This window comes from Drosophila mojavensis, unplaced genomic scaffold, assembly GCF_018153725.1.
Source record: "Drosophila mojavensis isolate 15081-1352.22 unplaced genomic scaffold, ASM1815372v1 contig_231, whole genome shotgun sequence".
Classification (NCBI taxonomy): Eukaryota; Metazoa; Arthropoda; class Insecta; order Diptera; family Drosophilidae; genus Drosophila; species Drosophila mojavensis.
Window position 1 is genome coordinate 8,487,402 of NW_025318772.1, and position 23,293 is coordinate 8,510,694.

General features: G+C 42.5%; 4 protein-coding genes across 6 annotated transcripts in view; 2 read left to right on the forward strand and 2 right to left on the reverse strand.

Annotated features, from left to right (window-relative positions):
* Positions 1-436: 436 nt before the first annotated feature.
* On the reverse strand, positions 437-4,264 carry LOC6575352 (ras-related C3 botulinum toxin substrate 1). The gene is made up of 5 exons (XM_002001328.4): positions 3,985-4,264; positions 2,331-2,468; positions 2,035-2,267; positions 1,809-1,969; positions 437-1,735 (listed from the first exon to the last, which is right to left on the reverse strand). Exons 2-5 carry the CDS (start codon positions 2,444-2,446, stop codon positions 1,658-1,660), a joined length of 588 nt encoding a protein of 195 aa, XP_002001364.1. The 5' UTR covers positions 2,447-2,468; positions 3,985-4,264; the 3' UTR covers positions 437-1,657.
* A 94-nt stretch (positions 4,265-4,358) lies between these two features.
* LOC6575353 (probable enoyl-CoA hydratase) lies at positions 4,359-5,527 on the forward strand. The gene is made up of 2 exons (XM_002001329.4): positions 4,359-5,264; positions 5,343-5,527. The coding sequence occupies exons 1-2, from the start codon at positions 4,397-4,399 to the stop codon at positions 5,447-5,449; spliced, it is 975 nt and encodes a 324-aa protein (XP_002001365.1). The 5' UTR covers positions 4,359-4,396; the 3' UTR covers positions 5,450-5,527.
* An 85-nt stretch (positions 5,528-5,612) lies between these two features.
* The window catches only part of LOC6575354 (tubby-related protein 4), a 37,872-nt gene continuing 20,191 nt past the window's right edge, over positions 5,613-23,293 (reverse strand). For 2 of the 3 annotated variants that reach the window (XM_032727954.2, XM_015167944.3), the window contains exons 3-11: positions 12,272-12,436; positions 11,738-12,197; positions 10,422-10,969; positions 10,111-10,339; positions 9,774-10,048; positions 7,613-9,694; positions 7,202-7,546; positions 6,930-7,121; positions 5,613-6,807 (exon numbers count right to left, since the gene is read on the reverse strand). In XM_032727954.2, the coding sequence (XP_032583845.1) occupies positions 6,691-6,807; positions 6,930-7,121; positions 7,202-7,546; positions 7,613-9,694; positions 9,774-10,048; positions 10,111-10,339; positions 10,422-10,969; positions 11,738-12,197; positions 12,272-12,436 (4,413 nt within the window). In that variant the 3' untranslated portion in view covers positions 5,613-6,690. The remainder of the gene's footprint in view (positions 6,808-6,929; positions 7,122-7,201; positions 7,547-7,612; positions 9,695-9,773; positions 10,049-10,110; positions 10,340-10,421; positions 10,970-11,737; positions 12,198-12,271; positions 12,437-23,293) is intronic. The other variant, XM_002001330.4, reaches the window with a different exon arrangement.
* LOC6575355 lies at positions 17,770-22,351 on the forward strand. The gene is made up of 4 exons (XM_002001331.4): positions 17,770-18,103; positions 20,829-21,228; positions 21,553-21,680; positions 21,744-22,351. Exons 1-4 carry the CDS (start codon positions 17,885-17,887, stop codon positions 22,209-22,211), a joined length of 1,215 nt encoding a protein of 404 aa, XP_002001367.1. The 5' UTR covers positions 17,770-17,884; the 3' UTR covers positions 22,212-22,351.

A 23,293-nucleotide genomic window follows, 5' to 3' on the forward strand; every position in this document is an offset into this window, starting at 1 on the left:
TGTCTTTTTGAATTAACTTTAGATTTGGCTAATGGCATTTTGCAACACTCTAATAACGTGCTCCTCTTCTCACACAGTATTGGAAAGCGCCGCGCATACAGCGCGCCACAACTTTAACCTCATCCATGTCCTTGCCGGCGGAGTGCCTCGTCCTATCCGTATCGATGCCGTCGCTCAACTCGGAGCCGAAGCGTCCCAAGAGTGCGGGCGCCAAAAAGAGGCCCGGCCAGGCAGTTCATCCAAAGCCCTTCCGTTTATATTGAGGCACAGCACCACCAAGAACACGCTGCACCCCGAGAGATCTCCTCTATATACATATATAAATATAAATTTATATATATATGTGTGTGTGTGGAATTGTTAACGGCACAGTGAAAAAACCAAGAAAAAAACTTAAAAATTTGTTAATTGTTTACAAATCTATAGAAACGTGGCATTTAAATAAATAAATGAAATATTTAATAACTATGCAATGGTTGAGCACACAAAATCCAACAGTTTTTTTCTGATTTTATTATAATTACAGCATTTTGTATATATATACTATATATATATATATATTTATATGTAACGATTTCTCGTAAGTAGATTGATCTTTGCTTTAAATTTACATGAGTTTTCGTTAGTTTGTTTCTCTTTAATATATATATTTATATAATTGTTATAAAAAATTGTTGCTCGCCCGTTGCTATTCGAGTTGCTTACAAAAAGTGTGTGCTTTGTTTTTTTGATTCGAGTCAAGTCACATTTAAATGCAGTTTTTGCCTTTTCCATTTACACATTTTCGCTATCCTTTGTTTTTTTTTGTTTTTTTGTTTTTGTTTTTACATTGCATTATTAAAAGTAGGGACAATAAATAAGTTATTATAAATTAAAATAAACAACAGTTATTACAAGTTTCAAAAGAGCATCAATTAATTAAGATTATTACAAATAGTAGAAAAAATGCTTTTGTTTTAAGCTAAAATATCGTATAAACGCGTTTTTTTCTTTTTCTCTTTTTCATTTCTTATTTTTTGTTTCATTTCCACGTATTTGTTTCTCTAAGAGCTCATCGTCAAGTATTTTGGTTATTGTTGAAAACTAGGAAACGCCGGGCTACTTTATAATTATAATACATTCCATAATAAACAAACAAAGTAGGAATTCCTTAAATATTCTCTGATATGCGAAACCAAAGTTTCCTTTACGTTTATGTTTATGTTTAGTTCAAGTCGTTATAATTTGTTGCTGCTGCTGTTATTTAATACATTCGATTCGATTCGATTCAATTGACTAGATTTCAATATGGATTATATATGGTTTAACTGCTGCTTTCATTCTGTTACACTTTAGTTCTAATAAGGAGGGATTTCTTGTTATTTGTTTTTCATTTTGTTCTTTTTGTGCCATGCGATTTTCAAATGGATGATCTAACTCAAATTTTCAACTTAAACAGAATCAAAACTATTTGCTTATGTTAAAGGAAATGATAATGCTCAATGAATCAAGTTTCTTCTCTCTTTCTTGTTCGTCAGCTGATTGTTGATTTGTTCACGCCTAGTTAGAGATGAGGGTCGCTTCATGTTGTTATTCTCAGGTTCTCCGTCTCTCTGTCTCACTGTTTACGCTTCTCCTCTGCTGAGTATTCTCCGCAGTCGGTTTCCTCGTTGCTTATTTACATAACTAAACACTTTCGCTGGCGTCGCTTTAATGGCTCTGGCCTCAGCACCGCGCGCACCGCCTCCTCGAACACCTGGGTAAATGGAATGGAAATCGCCATCATCATCTGTCGATGACATTTGCCGCCGAGGTGTGTCCGCACTTACCTGCTTGAGGCCGCGCTGCGTTAAGGCGGAGCATTCCATATATTTAACAGCGCGTATTTTATTTGCCAGCTTCTGACCTTGTTCGCGCTTAAGCGGCGTCAAACCCTGCTCGGCCAGCCCGCTCAACGTTTCGCGATCGTCACGCAAATCGATTTTTGTGCCTGCGCAAAATTGAAAAAGCAATTTATGACAGAAGTAAGAGGTGATAGAGTCGATAGCTACTCACCCACTAAGATGATGGGCGCATCGGGACAATGGTGTTTGATCTCCGGATACCATTTGGAGGTGACGTTTTCGAACGATGAGGGACTCGCAACGCTGTAGCATATCAGGAATACATCTGTCTGTGGATAGGAGAGCGGCCTCAGGCGATCGTAATCCTCCTGGCCGGCGGTATCCCATAGACCCAGCGACACTTGTATTGTGTCCACTTGCATGGGTGCAGAGTAGTTATCGAAGCTGCAGAAGAGAGTATCGATTATAATTAGCAATGATCAGTTTGTACTCGAGGGTTACACTTACACTGTAGGCACATATTCACCGGGAAAACTGTCTGTGGTGTAGGAGATTAGCATGCAAGTCTTTCCGACGGTACCGTCACCAACGACGACACATTTTATGGGTCTTCCGGTTGACATCGTCGAGTCGTGACTGTATTTGCTGAAAGAGCGAAATGTGAATGTGAATGTGATAGTGATTGTGAGCGTTCTTTTCTTTTCTTCTTTTGTCTCGTAAGAATATCTCGCTTTGGATGAATGCGTGCGCATTTAATTCAATTAATTAAGCTGTACTTGAGGCAATAAACTCGATATACCCAACTCTCTATATCTCATCTGACAGTGCAAGATATATATAGATGTATGTATACATCTGCACACACACTGGCAATTTAATTACGATTAGTGTGTATATCTATATATACGATCAAAGGCTGCCCATCAAAAGGTGTGTCCCAGCCGTAAAACATAATAAAACGAAAGTTTTTTTATACACGCTTTGAGAGTTCGCTTTACATTTTCGCAAATAAAATTTACGAAAATAGATCATGATGCGGTTAAAGACAGCAGCATACATAGTAAATAATAATACCAGAAATTAGGCAACACAAACTGACGAATACCCTTACTTAATGATGCGTATGTGGAGAGTAAATCTATGTAAGTTTAGTTTCTAAACTCACTATTGTAAAGCTGTTGTTACTCCTTATACCCATTGTTATATTATTAACATTATAATTTAGCATTATAGATATGTATAACCTCAACGTGTTTATAAATCTTTGTCCACTACTGTAAAGACTCTAATACGCTTTGAACATCATTAATTATTCATAAATTTATATTGTGCATTTGTACTCTCGGGAATGCCCGTTTCAACACGTTACATATTTCATCACAAAATTCAGATACCCTCTCGCTCTCGCTCTCGCTCACTCACACTCTCTCTGACTGAGGCACACACGCGCGCACAAATAAACACGCACGCACGCACGCACGCATATTGTATGTAAGCTAGCAAAATGGCAATAGTGTGGTCGACAAGAGCCCTCGGGGGCGCCTATGGAGCAGCCTAACTGAATGGGCGGCGCAACGGGCTGGAGGGGCGCAGGCCAACCAACAGCCGACAGAGAATGCGCCCAAATGTTGGGCGGACGCACATTGTTAAAAATAGACACAATTAAGCACTAATAATGCAGGCGGTGGCATCGCTGGCGACCCCAACACACTCGCACACACATACACACACACTTAGATACAGACAGGCTGGATATTAACCGTAATTTGTAATGCCAATTCAATTACAGTTGCATTGAAAAAGCAGCGGAGGAGATATTCACATGCAATGCAAGTGCTGGCTAAGCAGGGAGCAGCCAGCAGTCAGCAGTCTCTCTCTTTCTCCCTGTCCCTCCTCAATCTTCATCCCTTTACTATTATCTTCTATGCCTTTCTTATTGTTATGGTCGAGCGCTGCTGCAGCCTGCAGCGCCGGACATTCGTCACTTTCGCTCTGTTGTTGTTTTGCTCTCAGCAGGCGCCGCAACCGCAGGCCAGCAGCTGCCGCACGTTCACATTTTGCGTGCAGTTTATGGCACACATGCTTATATCTACATATGTATATGCATATATATATATGTCTGCATACGTATATATGTATGTGTATATAACCAGGTTAATACCGTTTCTTAACTATCCTTTGTCTGCGGCTGCAGATTGGAGTCGCGTATTGTAATCGAGCTCTTTTGTACTTTTCTTATATCACTTGTATTTTGTATTTGTATGCAACACACGCACTCACGCAACGCGTTGGCACTCACACACACGCCGATGATTAGACTAACTTTAACACTATTTTCTTATTATTTTTATATAGAAATAAATAAATATTTAATTGGCAGCGCAGCGTTTGTATTTTCTTTTAATCCGCTTTTTGTTTTACACCAACACCAACACACGCACACTCGTGCACACATACACGCCTTCTTTTGACAGCGTTGCTGTTGCCACTGACAAGCAGTGTTGAAATGCGCGTCAGCGAAATCATCGATTTTAGCGCTGCACAACACTTAGAGTTTTGTTTTGCTAGCTGAAATGCATAAATTGTTTACTTTCAGTCGATTTAAGAGCTGCAGAGATTTATTTAGGAGCGCACAGAAATTTTCGTTGAGTGCGGCGCATTATGCGGACACAGAGCAGAGTGAAGCACCCAGCATACTGGTCGAAAAAGATGCCAACATCACATTAATCGGCATCAACAGGGAGCAGCAACGCAATTCCATTAATGCAGCAACAGCGGCACAGCTGAGCGAAGCCATCCATCAATTCGAAGTGGATGACACATCACCTGTGGGAGTGCTGTACGGCGTGGGTGGCTCCTTTTCAGCTGGATATGATCTGAAAGAACTGGAAGCGGAGGCGCAACGCGGCAGTCTCAACTTTCTGTTGCGCCATGAGGGCTCGGTGGGTCCGACCAGGCGGCACCTACGCAAGCCCATTATATGCGGCATCAGCGGCTTTTGTGTGGCCAGCGGTCTCGAATTGGCATTGCTCTGCGACCTGCGCGTCATGGAAGACACCGCCGTATTAGGCTTTTTCAATCGTCGCTTGGGTGTGCCGCTCAGCGACGGTGGATCTGTGCGCCTGGCTGCTGCAGTTGGCTACTCGAATGCTGTAGATATCATAGAGACGGGTAGAAGAGTGTATGCAAATGAAGCGCTACGCATTGGCCTGGTCAATCGAATCGTGGCCACGGGCACAGCCCTGGGCCAGGCCGTCAATTTAGCCTTCTCCATTGCCAAGTTCCCCATGGCCTCGCTGCAGCACGATCGAAATGCGACGCTGGAAAATGCGAATGTCTACGCACGACCCGGTTTCCGTGCTGCCACCAACAATGAGATAATGCAAGTCTCTGCGTCCATGGTGGAGGACATGCAAGAGGGCGTCAAACGCTTCAAGACTTGTAAACAATACATTTTATAAATGATTTATGTTTATATCTTCTTATATATACTAAAATCTTTTCTCTATCCCTCTGTAGCTGAAACAAAAGGTCCAAAAACGAATGCCTGGAGCATAAAGGAGAAGTCCATACCCGATTGGGAGAAAGCTGAAATCGAAATAGAGCAACAAAAAGAAAAGGCATAAAGCATAAAAACGCAATATTCCACAAGTCAATCTCTTGTATTATATGTAATTAGAAAAATTATAGTTTTGTTTTGTTTACTTTTTTTGTGTTGCTGCTGTTGTTTGTTTATTCACATATATTATATATATATCATTTATTTAATTAGTTGCACGTCGGAAATCGTTTACGATTTGAGTTTTTGAGTTTATTCAATATTCACAACAATTACAATAACGAATTTGTCTTGAAATTAAGCCTAACTACAAAAAAGAGTTTTAAGAGGAAAAGCACAGAATTTCTTGTGTAAGAGAATGTTTTTTTCTTATATTTTTAACATTCACAATTAATTTATCGTATATAAAAAATATGCTAGTATTAAGTATTCGTACACACATCTTTTTTTTTTTTTTTTTTAGAATGTTAGGCCAAGCGATTTCTTACGTTTTTTTTTTTTTCTCAAGCGATATTTGCTGTATACACACATACATATATAGTTAAATATATGATTTGTTGTTTTTAATGATATCTTCTTATATGCTAAGAATTGTTAACAAAAGGAATTGCTGTTATTGCACCTAAGTCGAGAAGGAATTAACGAAAACAAACGAAGCTCTCAATGCAAAAAAGGCTGCTCTTGTACAAACTAGTTTAAAAAAATCGACTGAAAAATCGTTTTCATTCACATACGTTTAAAAATAGATCATAGATCAATAATGCTGCTTAACAATTACATCATCGATCATTTCATTTCATTTCATTTGGTTTTGCTATTTATATATACTTAAGCCAAAAAGTTTGTCATACAAATATTGCACAAAAAATGGATCGGACTGTGAGTTTTTCATCTGCTTCATTTCTGTTGCACACCAATATCAAATTGCTAAACCTTCAATTAAATGGTGGTATGAGTTCATAGGTCGTATCCTCTCGGGGATACAACATTACACAATAATATGTATGGCATTCAGAAACCTAAAGACCACAATACAATTAAGTACATATACATATTTACAAATGATAAAGCCAAGGCGCTGCTTGACCTGCTTTAGTATAGTATAAAAAATTTGCATATTAAAGCAATTGCGATCGGCGGCTGCTGCTGCTGCGGCATTAGCTGGCGGCGTGCTATAAGTACTATATAGTTGTACATATATAAATATATATATATATATATATATATATTTGTGTGTGTGTGGGTGTGTGGGTTTGTTACTGTAATGCTTTACGATAATACAACAGTTGGTATATTCTTAATGTCCAATTACTTCAGGCGCTGCGTCACATTGGCCAGCGCCACGGCGAACGCCTGCAGCGCCGAAAATGGATATTGAAAGTCCAAGGTATACGCATTGCCATCGATGCGTCCAAATTGCATCACCTGCAAGAGATTGGAATGTAGATTTAATATACCACGTATAGCAAAATCAATCGATTGACTAGCTAATTGATTATCAATTACTTAGTCAGTTGAGATTCATATCGATAATCCAAAATTCCCACCTGCTTGCCACGAAACTCAATCTGAAAGTTCTTGGCCGACTCCTGGGTGACGCGTCCGCCAAAGTCTAGCTGGTACACCTGGCTCATCTCGTTCCACATGGGCGCCTTGTTGTGCATCACGAACTCGCGCCGCACGGGCGCCGGATTGGCACAGCTGGCACTGCCATTTGGCTCGATCTTGCCCCGCTTCAGCTGCCCCAAAGAGAAAGAGAGAGAGAGGAAGAAAAGTTCGATTAGTTTTTTGCACTGAACGCATTTTACTTGCGCTTTACCTTCTGACGCAGCTGCGCCTTTTGGAATGTCTCCAGGTCGCGATACTGTTTGCCATTGCCGTTGCCCGTGCTGCCGCCCATTTCCTCGCCCGAGCCGTTCGTCTGATTGCCCTCGTCGTCGGAGCTCTCGATGATGCTCGGCTTCTTGCGCTGCCTGCGATTCAGCAGCGGCGAGTTGAGTATGTGCCGAATGGGTGAGTTGCTCTGCTGGCGCTTGTTCTTCTTGCTGGCCGCCGGTGAGGCGGGCGAGCTGCGCGGCAAGCGCTGCGGCGTCGACGGCGGCGTCAAGCGACCCTCATCCAGATCCCGTAGACGACTGATGATGTTCTCCAAAGTGGTCAAGGCCTAAAATGAATGCAATGATCAATCATATATATATCCGTTAATCCCTGACTCAATCCCTGTTCCCACCTGCGTATGCAGCGACACTGATGCCTTGGCCTCCACGGGCGTCGCCTCCACCGTGCCACAGGCTGTGCTGCTCGTCTCGGACTGCTGTCGCTCCAGTGTGCTGGTATTGCTGGAGCTCTGCTGCTGCTGTTGCTGCTGCTGCTGTTGCTGCTGCTGGGTCTGTGGCTGCTGCTGCTGGCTGACGGGCGTCTCCTTGCGGCGCCAGCGCACCTCAGACAGCTGCTTGACAAAGCTGAAACTGTTCTCGTGCTTGCGAGCGAGCAGCGGTGTGGAGTTCTCAGTGCTGCTGCCCGGCGCCAGATCCTTGCTGCGTCCGTACCCAAAGCGATGCTTGCGCGTGAAGAGCGGGCTGTCCGTGAAGCTGGTGATGACATCAAAGCGTTTTTTGGGCGGCGCCTTGACTGGCACGGCTGCTGGAGCAGGTGTAGCTGCAGCAGCAGCAACTGGCGTTGGCAACTTGGCGGGCTCTACACTCACCGTGGTGATCTCGTCCAGCGCCAGATTAACCGAGGGCTGGCAACGTTTACAGACGCTGGCGGGATTCATGTTGTTGCGACACTTGAAACAGAGCGTGTTGGCGGCGCTGCTGCAAGCGCTGCTGTCGGAGATCTCCTGCAGCTTGCGCACCACCTGCTCGTGTTCCTTGCTGGAGAGCTTCGTTTGCAGCGAGAGCAGATCACAGGAGTCCAAGCTCTTCGACTTGCCCGTCTGCTGCAGCTTGTGCCGGCGAGCGTCCGCCTGCTGCTGCTGGCGCTTGCGATGGCGATTGCGACGCTTGTCCACCAGGATCAGACGCTTGTTGGGCGCATCCTTGCGCAAAGCAGACAGAGCCTCGTCCGAGGGCGTTATGGCCACCGAGTCCAGATAGCCGACGCTGCAGCTGCGCGTTATGGAGTCGGGCAGCGCTGGCGCTATGGAAACCACAGTCGGAGTGCGCTTCATGCTGGAGCAGGCTGCTGAGGTGTTGGCGGTGGTTGTGGGCGTGGGCGACTGCGTCTCCTCGTCTATGTAGAGCATGTCGCGCCGCTTCGTTGTGGAGCACTTGACGGCACGCGCATCCATGCGCTCCAGGTTCAAGTTCAGATTGAGGGGCACCGGATTCACGTGGCTGTTCGCCGTACGCATCGACTCCGACATGAGCGCGTTCTTCACCTGGACCACATTGTTGGCGTAGTCCGCATTGCTCGAGTACGACATCAGGGTGGTCTGGCCCGCAGCCGGCACGGCGGGGCGCTCGAATATGATGTCCGACGGGGCGACGGCGTTCTTGGGCGACTGCAGCGTGGGCACCGAGCCGTCGCAGTAGAGCGGCGAGATGGCGTGCCGCGACTGGCAGCTCGAGTTGGAGCTGGAGCGGCTGTAGCTGTTCTTGAAGCTGCTGATGGTCTTCGGACGCGTGATGCTCTTGCTGCAGCTGGGCGAGGGCGAGGCGGAGCTGCAGCTCGGCGGCGCCTGATGCAGCAGCACGGTGGTGGCAGTGGCAGCGGCTGTTGCCGCCTCCTGCGACTCATTCGACGAGTCGTCGTCGTAGCTCTCGGCCCGCGCCAGCGGACTGAGCCCCACCGCACCACCGGACCCAGCCCCATTCACAGTCAAGCCGTGCGAGTTCTTATGCCGCGCCAGTATGCGATTCGGGCGTGGCGACATGGGCGCAATGGGCGGCGCCGAGGAGCCATCGTTGAGGCGACGCTGCGGCATAATTGGCGGCTTCAATGCGGCTATTGTTGCCGCTGTTGCTGCAGCTGATGCTGCTGATGCAGCATCCGGAGCGGCGCTCGTCACGCTCACATGAGGCACTGCGGCATCCGCACTGTGATTATGATTATGATTATGATTATGATTGAAGTTGTGCTCCTCCTCGTCCTCGGAGAAGAGATTGGGATTGAAGCTGGGATCGGGTCCAGTGGGGAAATCGTCGCGCAGCTCCGTGATCACCAGCGTCATCTGACGCGGCTGCAAATGCAGTAGGGACGTCTTATATGTTACTTGGCCTAAATTGGCTGGGACGGTTTTGGCAAGTCCATGGATCTTGAATTTGGTGCCCCAGATATTGGAGGTCACCTCCACCAGCTTGACTTCCTGCTTGGAGAGAAAAGGCAAGTGCACAGAAGTTAACGCATGCCAAACAGCCCCAGCTGCCTCAACTCCTTTATACCCTTACCTCGGGCAGCGTATCCACATACGCCAGCTCGTCCAGGCTGTCCGGATCCAGAGTGTTGCTCCCACTGCCACTGGCCGTGCGATCTCCGTTCTGCGCCCGCCGCTTGGCCCGCACGCGACGCTTGCGCGGCGTTCGAGGCGAGCCGAAGCGCGAGGAACGCTCATCGAAGTCACTGTCTGAGGAGTCGGTGCGTCCGCTGTTGCCCGTCGTGGTGGATTGGCTGGAGCCGGAGCTGCTTTTGGCCTCGGCGGCGTATTGAAAATACAGCGAGTTGTCTGCAAGGCAAGCGAATAAGCACCAAGTGGAATAACTAGTCGCTGCATCTCCTCGCACTCACCATTAACTTGGGGATCGAAGATCACAAATTCCGGACGTATTTTGGAGGTGCGTTTGCCCTTCAGCAGCGGCACCAGCCCGCCCAAGTACTCCAGGTAGAGTGTGTAGCAGGTGCCGGAGCTGAGATTGGAGTCATCGTCATGCCGTATCATGGTGCAGTGCAGCCGAGTCGAGCAAAGCGGCGGGCGCGACACAAAGTCACGCAGCGACTTCAGATCAGGTACACAGCACTGAAGGAGAGAGCAGAGAGGGAGAGAGAGAGAGAGAGAGTGATTCAAGTCTTCTCACATATATATTGCAAATCTCACTTACTCTTATGGTTTGAGCAAACAGATTGCCAATGAGCGATTTGATTCTGGATGGCAACGGCAGCAGCGGCAACAGCGTCTCGGAGCCAACGCTCGCCTGGATCTGCAGCCGGCAGAGCAGCTGCAGCGAGGCCACGCGTCGCGAGATCCAGGCAATGTGCACCTGAGTGCCCGTCGCGATGAACAGCCGCTTGTCGTTGTGGCCCCAGGTGATGGCCGACACGGTGGCCGTGCTGCACGGTATGTGGGCCTGGTACAGGCAAGTGCCCGACTCCGTGTAGAACTTGACCAGGTTGTTGTAGTAGCAGCTGCCGGCCGGCGTGCCCAGGCCCAGCTCGTGATCCAGCTTGCCATCCAGGCCCATGCTGTTGCTATTGCTGCGCAGTGTGCCGGCAACGGCGAGCAGCTCCCGCGAGTTGCTCCACTCCATGACCATGCCCAGGGCGCCATTAAGGCAGGTGTTGATATGTGCGGGTGAGACGTCGTCAAACGACTTTAGCAAATAGATATATCCATTCTGGAAGCTGACCGCCAGCACAAAAGTGCGCTTGGCTGAAGTCAAGGACGGAAATAAGAACTAGTTAGAGCTTGATTGATTGACTGATTACTGATTGATTGAATGTACAGTGTAGAGACTTAGACAACAATACCAAGAAAGTTTTATGTCCAGCATAACCTGGTAAAAATCTCAGCTGACATATAATAAAAAATGATTGATTGATTATTTAGCAATTTGGAGATGAAAACAATTACAACTAGAAAGCGTTATCTATGAAAGAAATCCTAGTTGAGTGAAACAAAGTATGCTTTGATTTACTGATTGATTGATTGATGGATTGGTGTAGCAGTTTAGAGATTAAGACAACAATTAGAAGGGACTATTACGAATATTACGAATAATTGATTGATTGATTACTGTATTGGTTGAGCTGTTTTAGAGATCAAGATAAAACCAATTAGAACGGATTATGACATAACATAATAGAAGTCCCAGTTGATTAAGTTTAAGTATAGATTGATTGACTGATTGATTGATTGATGATGGAGCTTTAGATGTAGAAACTTACAAACTTTATCTCAAGAATCTTACATCGTTATAATAATTGAATAATTTGAATAAGTGATTGATTGACTGATTGATGATATTACCAAAGCTGAGTCTTTGATGATTAATGCAGACATAGTGCATTTATATAGCATAGCATAGCCAAATTACGATGACTGAAGGACTAATAGACTGATGAACTAATGGACTAATTGATAAAGTGTTTGCTCAACTGATTGATCGAATGATTGATGATCAACTGATATCTCACTTACCGGCATTGGTTACACCGGGCTCGGCTTCCTCGCCCTCCTCCATTTTGAACTTCTCGCAGGACCAAGCCATGGACGTGATGGGCACATCGTTAGAGAGCTGCACCTGGGACACCATCGCGCCATGCACATCCATGACGATCACCTGACCCTGGGTGGTGCCGAAGTACACCTGCTGATCGTCGGGCGTCCAAATGCCGCACGTGATGGTCGACTCCAGATTGAGCATGGACGACCAATAGCGCTGACCGGCCACAGAGCCGACCAGCACGAAGCCATCCTGATAGCAGATGAGCGCCATGCGACCATCGTGTGACCAGGAGAAATGCGTGACCGGCGTATTCCGATCGTTGATCAGCTCGATTGACCAGCGACCCTCATACTTGATCCACACAAAGATGATGCCAGAGCTGTCGCACGAGGCGAGCTTCTGATACGGTTCATTCCACTTGACCAGAATGACCTGCAAGAAACGGCCAACGAAATAGTTCAAGAGATTTATTCTGCATTCGATGCCAAAGTGCTCGCTTCACTCACGTCCGATCGATGACCTCGCAGATTGTAGTTGGTGCGCAGCGGGTAGTCCATGTTCTTGCGGCAGTGCGAGGTGGTGAATGTGACGCCCACAATGCCGCGTATATTGCCCGTGGCCAGCCAGCCCTCCTGATAGTAGTTGGTGCGGTTCAGCTTCCAGCCCTCATCCTGAAAGCAAGCAAGCGAACAAGCGCGCAGGCATTGAATAAAAGCCAAATCAAAACCAAATCAAGACTCTATCCCTCCCTCGCTTTGAGCACAGCTGCCGACGGGATGAGCCCTGGCAGCTCGCCTAAGCAGCCGTCAATTGACAGTCAAATGCGGCAAATGCGCCTCTTAAATGGATTACGCTGCAGGCAGGTGGCTGCCTTTGACTGTTCTGCTGTTCCACTTAACTGATATTTGTATGCAGTCCGTATGCTCCCTTTAATACCCCGTTTCTGTTCTGTTCTGTTCTGAGGTAGTTGAGCTTCAACTATGGAGCTTACTTTAGTAAGTTTCAGTATTAAACTTGATTTCAAATACAGAGTATCTCTTAGCCAAAAACTGTCACTTATTTAGCTTTATATCTACGAACTTAATTTTCCTACTAATTTGACGTAATTTGATTTATCTTTAGGCTAATAGAAATGCCCTCAAGAGAGCTACAGAGCTTATAGGGCATAAATCGCTCAAACAAATCCAGTCTTCTTCTCATGCTCTACATATATAGTCAAATCTATATACAATATATATATATATATATATATATATATATATATCTCCTATGGATATACTTTAGCTGAGCAGATTTAAGTTTTTTACAATCTCTCATACAAACTTAAGAATGCTTCAAAAATTATATTATAATAATAATACTGTCCCATTATGGTCAAGACAATCTTAAACTAATTACAGGGTATACTCGAGTCACGTAGTCTTGGTAAACTAATTACAAATTCCTTTTGCATCTCGATAGCTGAACTTAATAAGACTTGTAAGCCAACTTCAGAATGGATAGACTATCCAAACTAATTATAAATTATTCTTGCTTCTTCAAGACACGTATCAGCTCCACTTGCACGCTAGTTCCAGGGTATAATCATCTGAAAGTAATTATAAATTCCCTTTGCATTTGCCAGTAAAACTTCTAAACCAATTACAGGGTATACAGCAGTGCAGCACTCGGGGCACGCAAACTTTAACTTCGTTTCGCATCTGCCTCTTGAGTTATTTATCTGCAGCCTGCAGCCAGAATTCTATCGAGAATCTTCGCTGCACCACCCGCACCACCCCCTAGGGCCGCATCACTCCAGCAGCTTGTAAGCTCAAACTTTTTTCAGCGGCATTTCCATCAAATGCTTTGCTGATTATTTACACAAAGTGTGGCCTACATTTGAGCTCCTATTGGCCCCTCACCTCGGGCCGCTTGCCCTGGCAGTGGGTGCTAGGTTTCAGGTGATAAGCCTTAAAGTTCAATTTTCATTTCGTTCGTTCCGTCGTTGCGCCAAAGAAACTTGACCCGAGCAGCGGCCCATCGAGTGGGCTAATCTCCGCTAAGCCAAAACGGTCAATAGTATTAATAAATTTGGTTCCCTGGAAAAATCCAATTTGCGGGGCTCAAATTTAAATGGCAGGACAAATATAATTCTATTCGATGTGCATGACTGGCAGATACTCTACATTTTGGACAGCGAATGGGCGTGGTTTCGAAAGTAAATGTGTTTGATGATGTATACTTTAGAGATTATACAAATAGAAAATTGATATATTATTAGGAATTCGAGCTGTACTTGAATAAAAAATAAGGTTTTGTCTGAGAAAAAACTATCATTTGAATATTGCATCATCTGATCCATGAATAGCTAAATAACTTCACCACGGTCTACTTCATAAACCGCTCACCAGTTCAATTGAACAGCATGTTCATGAACGATTTGAAATAATGAATTAAGTGCTCAATTGAGCATAGAGAATCCTCTAGGACTAATTAAACTTCTAATTGAATATCCACTTAGCGCAATAGTTCAGTTTGAATGACAGGTTCAATTGAACTTAAAACTAATACAAAACTGACTCTTAAAGAGAATCTCTGAGAAAAACATGATACCCCACTTTGCAGTGTGCGAGAAAAATAACAATTTATTTTGCAATTTCCGCTCGGAGTAGCGTAGACAGCGTGCATAACTTTTTATTGATTCCAGTTAAGCCACGCCCACACACACCGACAACACACCCGCACTCATACACACACACAGGCGCACGCACACAGACACGCATTAATTGCTTTACTAGCTCGTTAGATGCACGTCGCCATCAAATGCAATTACGTAATGGACATTAGATGGATCTAAATGGATGGATGCATGGGTTTGCGTGTGTGTGTGCGAGTGTGTGTGTGCGAGTGTGTGTGTGCAGGCATCTCTTACCAAACGCAATTTACGCACAATAATTCACGTTTATATCATAAATAAACAGAATATTTTAACAAATCAATTGCTGCATTTCGTGGCACAGCTGAAACGAGCTGCGTTCATTGACGGCGCCTCTTCTCCTCATTAAAATCGCATTTCTTTGTGGAGTGTTATTAACCTTTCATTGGGCCACTCGAAATGGGCGTCTGGCCATCAGCGATCTCAGCCATATACTTTATCTATAAATATGTTAAACATATACATACATATATATGCATTTAATTCACATATAAACACTTGAGAAAGAAACAATTAGGCGAGGGCTGCTCTAACGGATTGCTCAACGAGAAGATGCCCTGTAGATAGAGATCTGGGTCTCCATATCTCCATATATCTTGATGCTTACATTAATATGAAGTGGTAAATGAGTAAAGTTAATCTTTTACTTTATATACTTAATATACCAGTAAATATACCAAGCGATACAGTTTCATCTCTTTATAATATAGTAGTAGATATATAATATGTCGAGATTTAAGACTTAGAAATCTGTAAGTAGCGAGTAGGACATTAGTTATTATAAGAGCTATGAGTGGATTTGTTAATGGTAAATATCTTTTCAATTTATTTCCATCTCCCATCTAAAATTTTATATTATCAATCATCTATTTGCTATATTCTATCTTCTATTTTCAATGTTCTACCTTCGATGGCTTAGTTTCTATTTTCTATTTGATTCATCTTCTATCTCCCGATTTTCGTTTTCCATCTTTAATCTAGTCTCTCAGAACTTATAATCAAATCCCCCCATCTCTTGGCAGCCAGGGTATCCACGCAACACTTGAGTTAAATACAGTTCCACAAGTCTTCTGAAACGTTTACTCATATTCGCCGACGTTTTGATGGCTATTTTATGGCTATATCATTTCCAGGCCACAAATCGGCAATATTTGAATATTTTTAGAGCTTTTCAATGCTTAACAAACGCAACTAAAATGCACTCAAGCAATAAAACAAAACCAAAAAGAGGAACAAAATCGAAAAATGAATTGACAGAGAAAACAACATTTCGGCATTTAAGCACGAACTCATTCCGAATGGAAGGGAAAACAAATGAAAACATGTTAAAATGTCCGCCTGCTACATTTTATCAATGCATAAAATTTGTTTAATTTATTCAATTTAAAAAGTAAATTTTCCTATTTTTATATCACATATAAGCATGAGCACTCTGCTACATATGTATATGTATATAGAACATATACAATGTGTTTACATTCCAGGGTTTATTTCAAATTTCAAACCTCGAGCTGCTGCTATCATAAGACGTATAATAATTCTCACTAACAAATCGTCACTTGAAGAAAATTTAAAATCTCAACAGTCTCTCTAAAATGGTCAAAGCTTTGCAGTTCACTTGCAGAAACGAATACACTCATTCAATGAACGAGTATAATAGACTTACTGAAGTGAAAATCGTTTTCAGCGCTAAGCCAATCAATTTCTCTCTCTCTCTCTCTGCCCTCTCTCTCTCTCTATGTGTGCCCTGCGGCCTTAAGCCGAGCCTTGTGTCCGGCGTAACTTGATGTTTTGCTATTGACAGCTTTTAATGCAATTTTCATAAATGCTTTAATTGAATTTCATAAACAGGCAGCGGCAACACTACTGAAAGCCATCAACTGGGCACTTAATGCCAATGGCCACTTGCCGCTTGCCACTTGCCACTTGCCACTTGCAACTTGCAACTTGTTGGCGTTGTCACATTGAAGTTGCTGAATGCGGAAATTCGCTTTGATTGCAATTTCTGCCTTGGGCCCAGCCCGGGGCAGCTGGGTTAAAAAATCAACTGAGCCTAGACAGATTTTCCCATTTGGCCACAAAAAGTGCTTTTGTTGTTGTGTTGCATGTTTCATGTTGCATGCTGCTTGTAGCTTGTGTCATAAATTTGCGGCTGTGCTCCATTTCGAGAGCTGCGCACACACAATGCGCACACAAACTTTTAATTAATTTAATGCAATTTTCAATATGTAGCTCTCTCTCTCTCTCTCACTCTCTCTCTCTCTCTTGCTTTTTGTTTCGCATTAATTGAAATTCCCAGCGGCGTTAATAAGGCTCAGCGGCATAATTTCACTAAACTGCATAAAGTTCCAGCACACAAATAAATCAATTAAAAGCATTTTGTTGCACAATTAATATAAATATGGTAAAATAAAAAATTTTTGGTCGTACGTGGCGTATGCGCAATTTAATTAATGCTGTGCCCCATAATTGTTTAAGCCAAATATATGCCGAATAATTGGGCTTTAATGCCTTTTAAGAGCTCTCTGCGGTTTTTATATATAATTAATATCATTTTTATTGAAGGTATGCTTGTTCATGTAATGCAATTTCATTGTATTTTAAGGGCGTATTAGTTGTCCACATTGTCCACATTTGAATTACTGCATTCTAAAGAAATTCTTCATATATTTTCTTTAACACTAAGTTACTAAATTTCCTAGTAATTATATTATTAATAAAAGAAATCATCTTAGCATCTCCTATCTAGCAAACGAATGCTGCACTGCAACTCATCCTAACTTAAGCCACAGCATAAACCCTCTAATCCTTAGCAGAGCTAAAAATATATATTTTTGCGTGTACTTTTATGCTGCATGCTAATTTGTACCTATTTTTGGAATGTATCTATATATATAATCTGTGACAGATTTAAACGCAATGCTAAAAGGTTGTTGGTCAGCGCGATTCTATTTTCGGGGGTCGCATGGACAACATTTTGGTGGGTGGGCGAGCAACAACAACAACAACTTTTGGGGTCAAGTACACGATTTGACTGCTAACCACAAGAATTCAGCTAAATCAATAGAGAAAAGTGCATAAAGAGAGAAAAAGGATAGAGAGAGAGCGAGAGAGAGAGAGAGAAAATTCATATATTTAGCAGAGCAGGGCATATCGTGCTCGCCCTCACGCTCTCGCTCGTGACTAAGATCTGCGCATGTTCACTCACGCTCCATCTGGCTCGTCTCCTTCACTCTCACGCTCCCTCTCTCTCTCTTTGTAGATCAGTCAACACTTGAGGCAGCCAGATTCGACTCGTAGCAATTCTTCCACATCAGTTGCACGCCTTCGTTTGCCGCGACGAGTTCTAAGAACACATTTACCGATTTATAGGTGGAGCATGTGTCTCCCCTTTTAGTTGTTTTGCCTAATATTGCATACGAAAATGTATCGAACCCTCATCTTGGTCTTCCTGATATCGCTGACCCAGGGTGGCATTCTGGCCAAGCGCTACTTTGGCGTGGGTCGCCGCATTGCCAACGATCAGCTGTTGCTCAAGGACTTGCAGCATTCGCGTCCCGCGGGCGCTGGACAGGCGGCTAGCGTCGCCTTCAACTACAACATTGCGGAGCCCATCACCTACATTGAGATCGTGTCGGAGGAAGTGAGTTTTTGACAGAATCCAACGAAACAATTGAATGACAGTAAATGGGGCACATTCGACTTGTCTATGTACAGGGGAACAGACAATATAGCTGAGTGTATAAATTAAATACACTTCTGTTCGACTGGCAAGTCGATCTAGTCGATTCGCTCTATATAGACGGGTCGTAAATTACAAGTGCTAGAGACTTGAAATTTGTATACCCTAAACTCAGTGTATGTAGCATTGTGGGGTATCAAAGTTTTGTGATAGTCTATGTAACAGTTAAAAGGAGTTGTGCTCTCAATATATATTATTTTCATGGGGTGGATTAGCTAAAAAGCTGAGTCGCTAAAGAACTGTGCTGACCGGTCCGGCTATAGGAATTGCATCAATTTTGCCATGAAATCAATTAAAATGTATAACAAATTAAAATTCTTCATAAGAGCAAGAGTTATGAAACTTGATATTTATGTTCCATTGCCAGACATTGCCCAAACGAACACGAATTATTCAATTATGTATTTCATATAAGAGATCAAAAGCGAGCTGTCTAAAGATATTACCCAAGTATAAACAAATCAAATTGCAGACTTGATATACTACATATGTATATATTAATCATAATGTATACACATATCTGAATTCATAAATTAACATCGAATTATAAACCAGAAGAAGTAAAGATTTTGTCAGCATATGTCAAACATTGAAATGCATGTAGTATACAGTGCATAAATAATATCATTAATAAGGCTTTTAAGAGTAATAGAATTCTGTTATTATATTCATATAGGAATTAAAAACACAAAAAAAAAAAAAAAACTACTGTAAATTCTTTTGACCATTCATTCTGATCATTCAGTTCAAAACTAGTCACAAATTCACATTTGCCACCGAACACTCAGGGTATTTGCAAGTCAATCACTTTCTATCGTGTACTCAAATTTGTTTCTTATTTTTCCTTTCTGTTTTTTTATTTTTTTTTATTTTTGCATATGACCAGCCTAAAATAGAAAACGAACTATATTTTGGTTTTTGCTTTTTTTTGTTTGCTGCTTCTTTTCCCGCACTATGCCCAGAGACAGAGACAGAGAGTGTGAGAGTGAAAAGAACTAAAACAACAACAAAACCAAATACAAATTATCTAAATGACAACAAATAGCAAGCGCGCCATGCAGATATGTATTTATTTATACATTTAGTTCTCGCGACCCAATGTTTGGCATAACATTTTGGTTTGGCCAATTTTATGGCATTAGAAACAAGTTGGATTATTAGTTCGACTAGCAGACGCAAAATGCGACGAGCTAATTAAAAATTGTAATAAAAAAAAATAAATGAAATATTCGTATTATTTAAAGTCTAAATTGCTTATATAAACCCCTTGTCGTTGCCAGATGTAGTCACAAAAAACTTTCCAACTGATATTAAATATAACAGAGCTAACAGCCAGAATATAATGAGGTATATTAAAAAAAACCTGTCAAATTCCAGAAAATATTTAACTATTTACCATATAATATTTGGATTTACCTCATTTCACATTATTTCCATATTATAATTGCATTTTTTACTACCAATTTGAGACTCTATAGCCTTGGCCAAGCTTAATAATTTTGTGTATTTGTAGCATTTATATATATCTAAACCTATATTTATAACTTTATCTGTAACTATATAGCTACATATCTGTATTCTGAGACCTCAGCATGAATTTTGATATGAATATTGACACAGAAAATCTAAGAATAGTTTGAAGAGGATGGATCGTAAATATATATTAGAAGTTTGTATTGATCTGTTCATATGCAATATTTATATTCAAGAAGGCAATCATAACTATGGCTATTCCTAAGACTCAGCGTGTTTAGTACAAACCCTTGATTAATTCATATTCAAAGAAAATCGGCAAATAAAATGAATACGGTTAGAAAATGGAGAAAGTTTTTGAATATATGTATCAGGTAGGTATATCAGGTAAACTTGTAGGAACATAAAAATAATTAATTAACTTAAAATTTTTAAACTTAATGAAAATTCTAATTTAAATACAGCATTAAACTTTTTCATACATTTACAAGTTGCCTGGAAATTTAACATGAAGATGTGAAACTTTTAGAAACAGATTTCTGATTGTCAATAAGATATAATCGATAACAATAGAAAATTTAAATTTTCTTACTTTCAAGGAAACACATCACAAATTAATTTAAATACATTTATTCAAATACATTAAATGCCAAGCAAATTAATAAATGCAATAATCATTGAAATATGATAATGCCTTTCGAAAGGTTCTTCTATAAAGCGTGACATGCGCTATTAGTGCTAGTGTATACTACATGTTAGGGTATTTCGACTCGTCTAGTACAAAAAATCAACTGCAAATTTGGCACATTGGCGCGGCTACTTAACCAGCGAATGGGTAAAGTCCCTGAGATGCGGAGGCATAGCATTATTTCACATTTAAAATGTATTTTCAATAACGAAATGAGGCACTTATGACGTGAGGTTTCGCAAGAAAATTATAAATACATATGTATAGTATACAGTATATAGTCAAAAAATATGTTGCAGATTCCCTCAGAATCAGCACGTTGTGTATTTGATCGACGAGGTGCGGTAAACAATTTTATTTTCTTAACGCTTGATCGAATACCCAGTTAGGTCGACGACTAATTGAAAGATTGCTTAGAAGTGAATCTGTTTTCGATCAATTGAATTCCGATTTTCTAATTTGCAGAACATTTCGGCCGAGGTGAAAGTGAGCTATGTGGATACATTGATCGTGGGCCTCGTTAGCCTTGTGCCCCCTAGCAATCAGAGTGAATTCGAGGAAGAATTCGAACAGAGCCAAAATCTGTCGGCCTCTTTTGATGTGGTCATCACGATCTTTGGCTTTAACCAGACCATTTTGAATTTGAATCCAGCATTGCTGCTCAATCGCGATTCACACTTTGAGGGCGAAGTGAAGCCCTACGATGACTACGAGGAGGTCGAGGAAATAAGCCAGCCTTTCGAGAGCCTCAACCATGAGGATTCAGTGACCCAACAGTTTGATGACGACAGCACCGATTCGCCCGTTTTTGTCGAGGACTTTGAGCACAAGGACAAGATCATTGAGATTGGAGAGCGGCAAGCAGGTAACTAGACTAGAGAACTTATATATTCAAAGCAGTACGGACAGTCAAATGTCATTTGATAACTGAGTTATTAAAGTTATCGATAACTCTTTACATTACTGTAAGGCTTCTAGGCTTTCAATGCTCAGTTTTGAGATATACAAAAGTTTTAGTTAATTATACTGATTCGATGTATGTTAATTTGTTTATGTCGTACCTTGAGCGCTCTTAAGTTTTTACTTTATAGTTAACTTCATTCTTGAGTTTAAACACAACAACATAATATCTTCAAATTTACTATCTGAAAAAAAAATTTTCATTTATTATCATATATTATTTCCACAGGTGACACCTTGATCTTTGAAACATATCAAACATCATCGGGCGAGGCCAAAACGCAGTCGAATCAAACAGTCACTTTCTACTACATCGACAGCGATTACATCACCTACATCAAGTTTGTTATCTTCGATGTGAGTGGGGCTGACGATAAATTCGATATTTCTGAGCTAATCTTTTGACTTTCCGATCATCAGCACTACTTGGATAAGGTACCAACTGCTGAGAACTACATGCCGCCCGTGGCCGAGTACAGTCATTATTCGGCGAGCTCGATCAAGGCAACGATAACAGATTTCAACGTCAGTTCGCTGTTCGTGCAAATGTTTGTCTACGGCTATCGAGGCGTGGACAGTCCGCCAGCTAAATACAAGCCCTTCCTGGAGCCCCAAAAGCAGCAGACCGATCGCACGGTTCATCTGACACCGTTGCAGCGCATGCAGCTGTTGTTGATGACGGGTGGCCAATCGACGCAATCCCCGCAGGACTCTGATGTGGATGACGACTCCGGGGAGGATGCCACTGTGGTGCCCATTCGACCCGAAGATATGGTGCCCGATCATGTGCCCGAGGCGAGCATTGCGAATGCTGTGCTCGAACAGCAGCGGGCAATGCCACAGCGGCTCTATGCGATGCTGGGCCTGATGCTCTTTGCTGTCGCATAGTTAACCTTGTGCCCTGAGGCGTCCTGACACATGTTAGTTAATTAAAAGGATTGTAAAAGCTTTAAATTAGTAGCGATTAGGTGCACACATATGCGAATATTGTAATATTTTATCAAATAAAGGCAGTTGGCTTAAGCCAAGTTAACAGTCTATCACACACACACACACACACACATACACGGAGAGAGTCAGTCGATGACAAACAAATTGAAAAAGTTGTGGCAAAAGTAGGTCATGGCACTCGCTTCAACCCCGCTCTCTTAACTCAAACTCACTTTCCCTCTCTCTCTCTCACTCACTCTCTCGCTCGCTCTCTAACTCGGCAAATTATCTGCGTCAACAGCGACTGCGACGCCAACGGCGACGACGACGGTAACGACGACTGCGGTGGTTGATTTGGCAGCGCAAACAAAAGGAAATGGAAGAAGTGAAAAAAGTCTGCTGACGTATGTACACAACACACTTACACTTTCACACACACACACACTTATACACACACATTTCTTTTTCTTTAGCAGTTGTCCAGCACAGGACACTGTTTATTTGCTTGTTGCCCCACTGCCCCTCCCTCCCCCCAAACAGTGCCCTCCACGTTTCACTTACATGCTGTAAAATGTTCTAAAACCTCATCTCCTTTCTCTTTGGCTATATAGAAAATTAACTGCTGCGGCTGCTGCTGTTGATGCTGTTGATGCTGCTGGTACTCTGAAGGCCATCATGTCCAGTGCGACGACGACCACAGGGCAATCGCAGATGCCTTCGCATAACTATTTCAGCAAATCCCCCACCCCAGCAGTCCCCTGGCCCACCACGCTCTGGCTTATTGCTCTGCTCTAAAACATGTCCAAAAAACTGTATGTTATGCGCTTTGTTTCCTGCCATTTGCAGGCAAACAGCGCAGCAATAAAACTGGCAACAACATTGCAACTGTTGGCAATGAACGACGACGAAATACCCGTACATGCGAGGGAATTACATTGGGTGGATGTAGAAAGTGACTTACTGCTCTATAGGTTGTTGTTTACATGAGACTTGACTAAACAGCTAAAACACTAAGCAACACTTTTTAATGATGCATATAA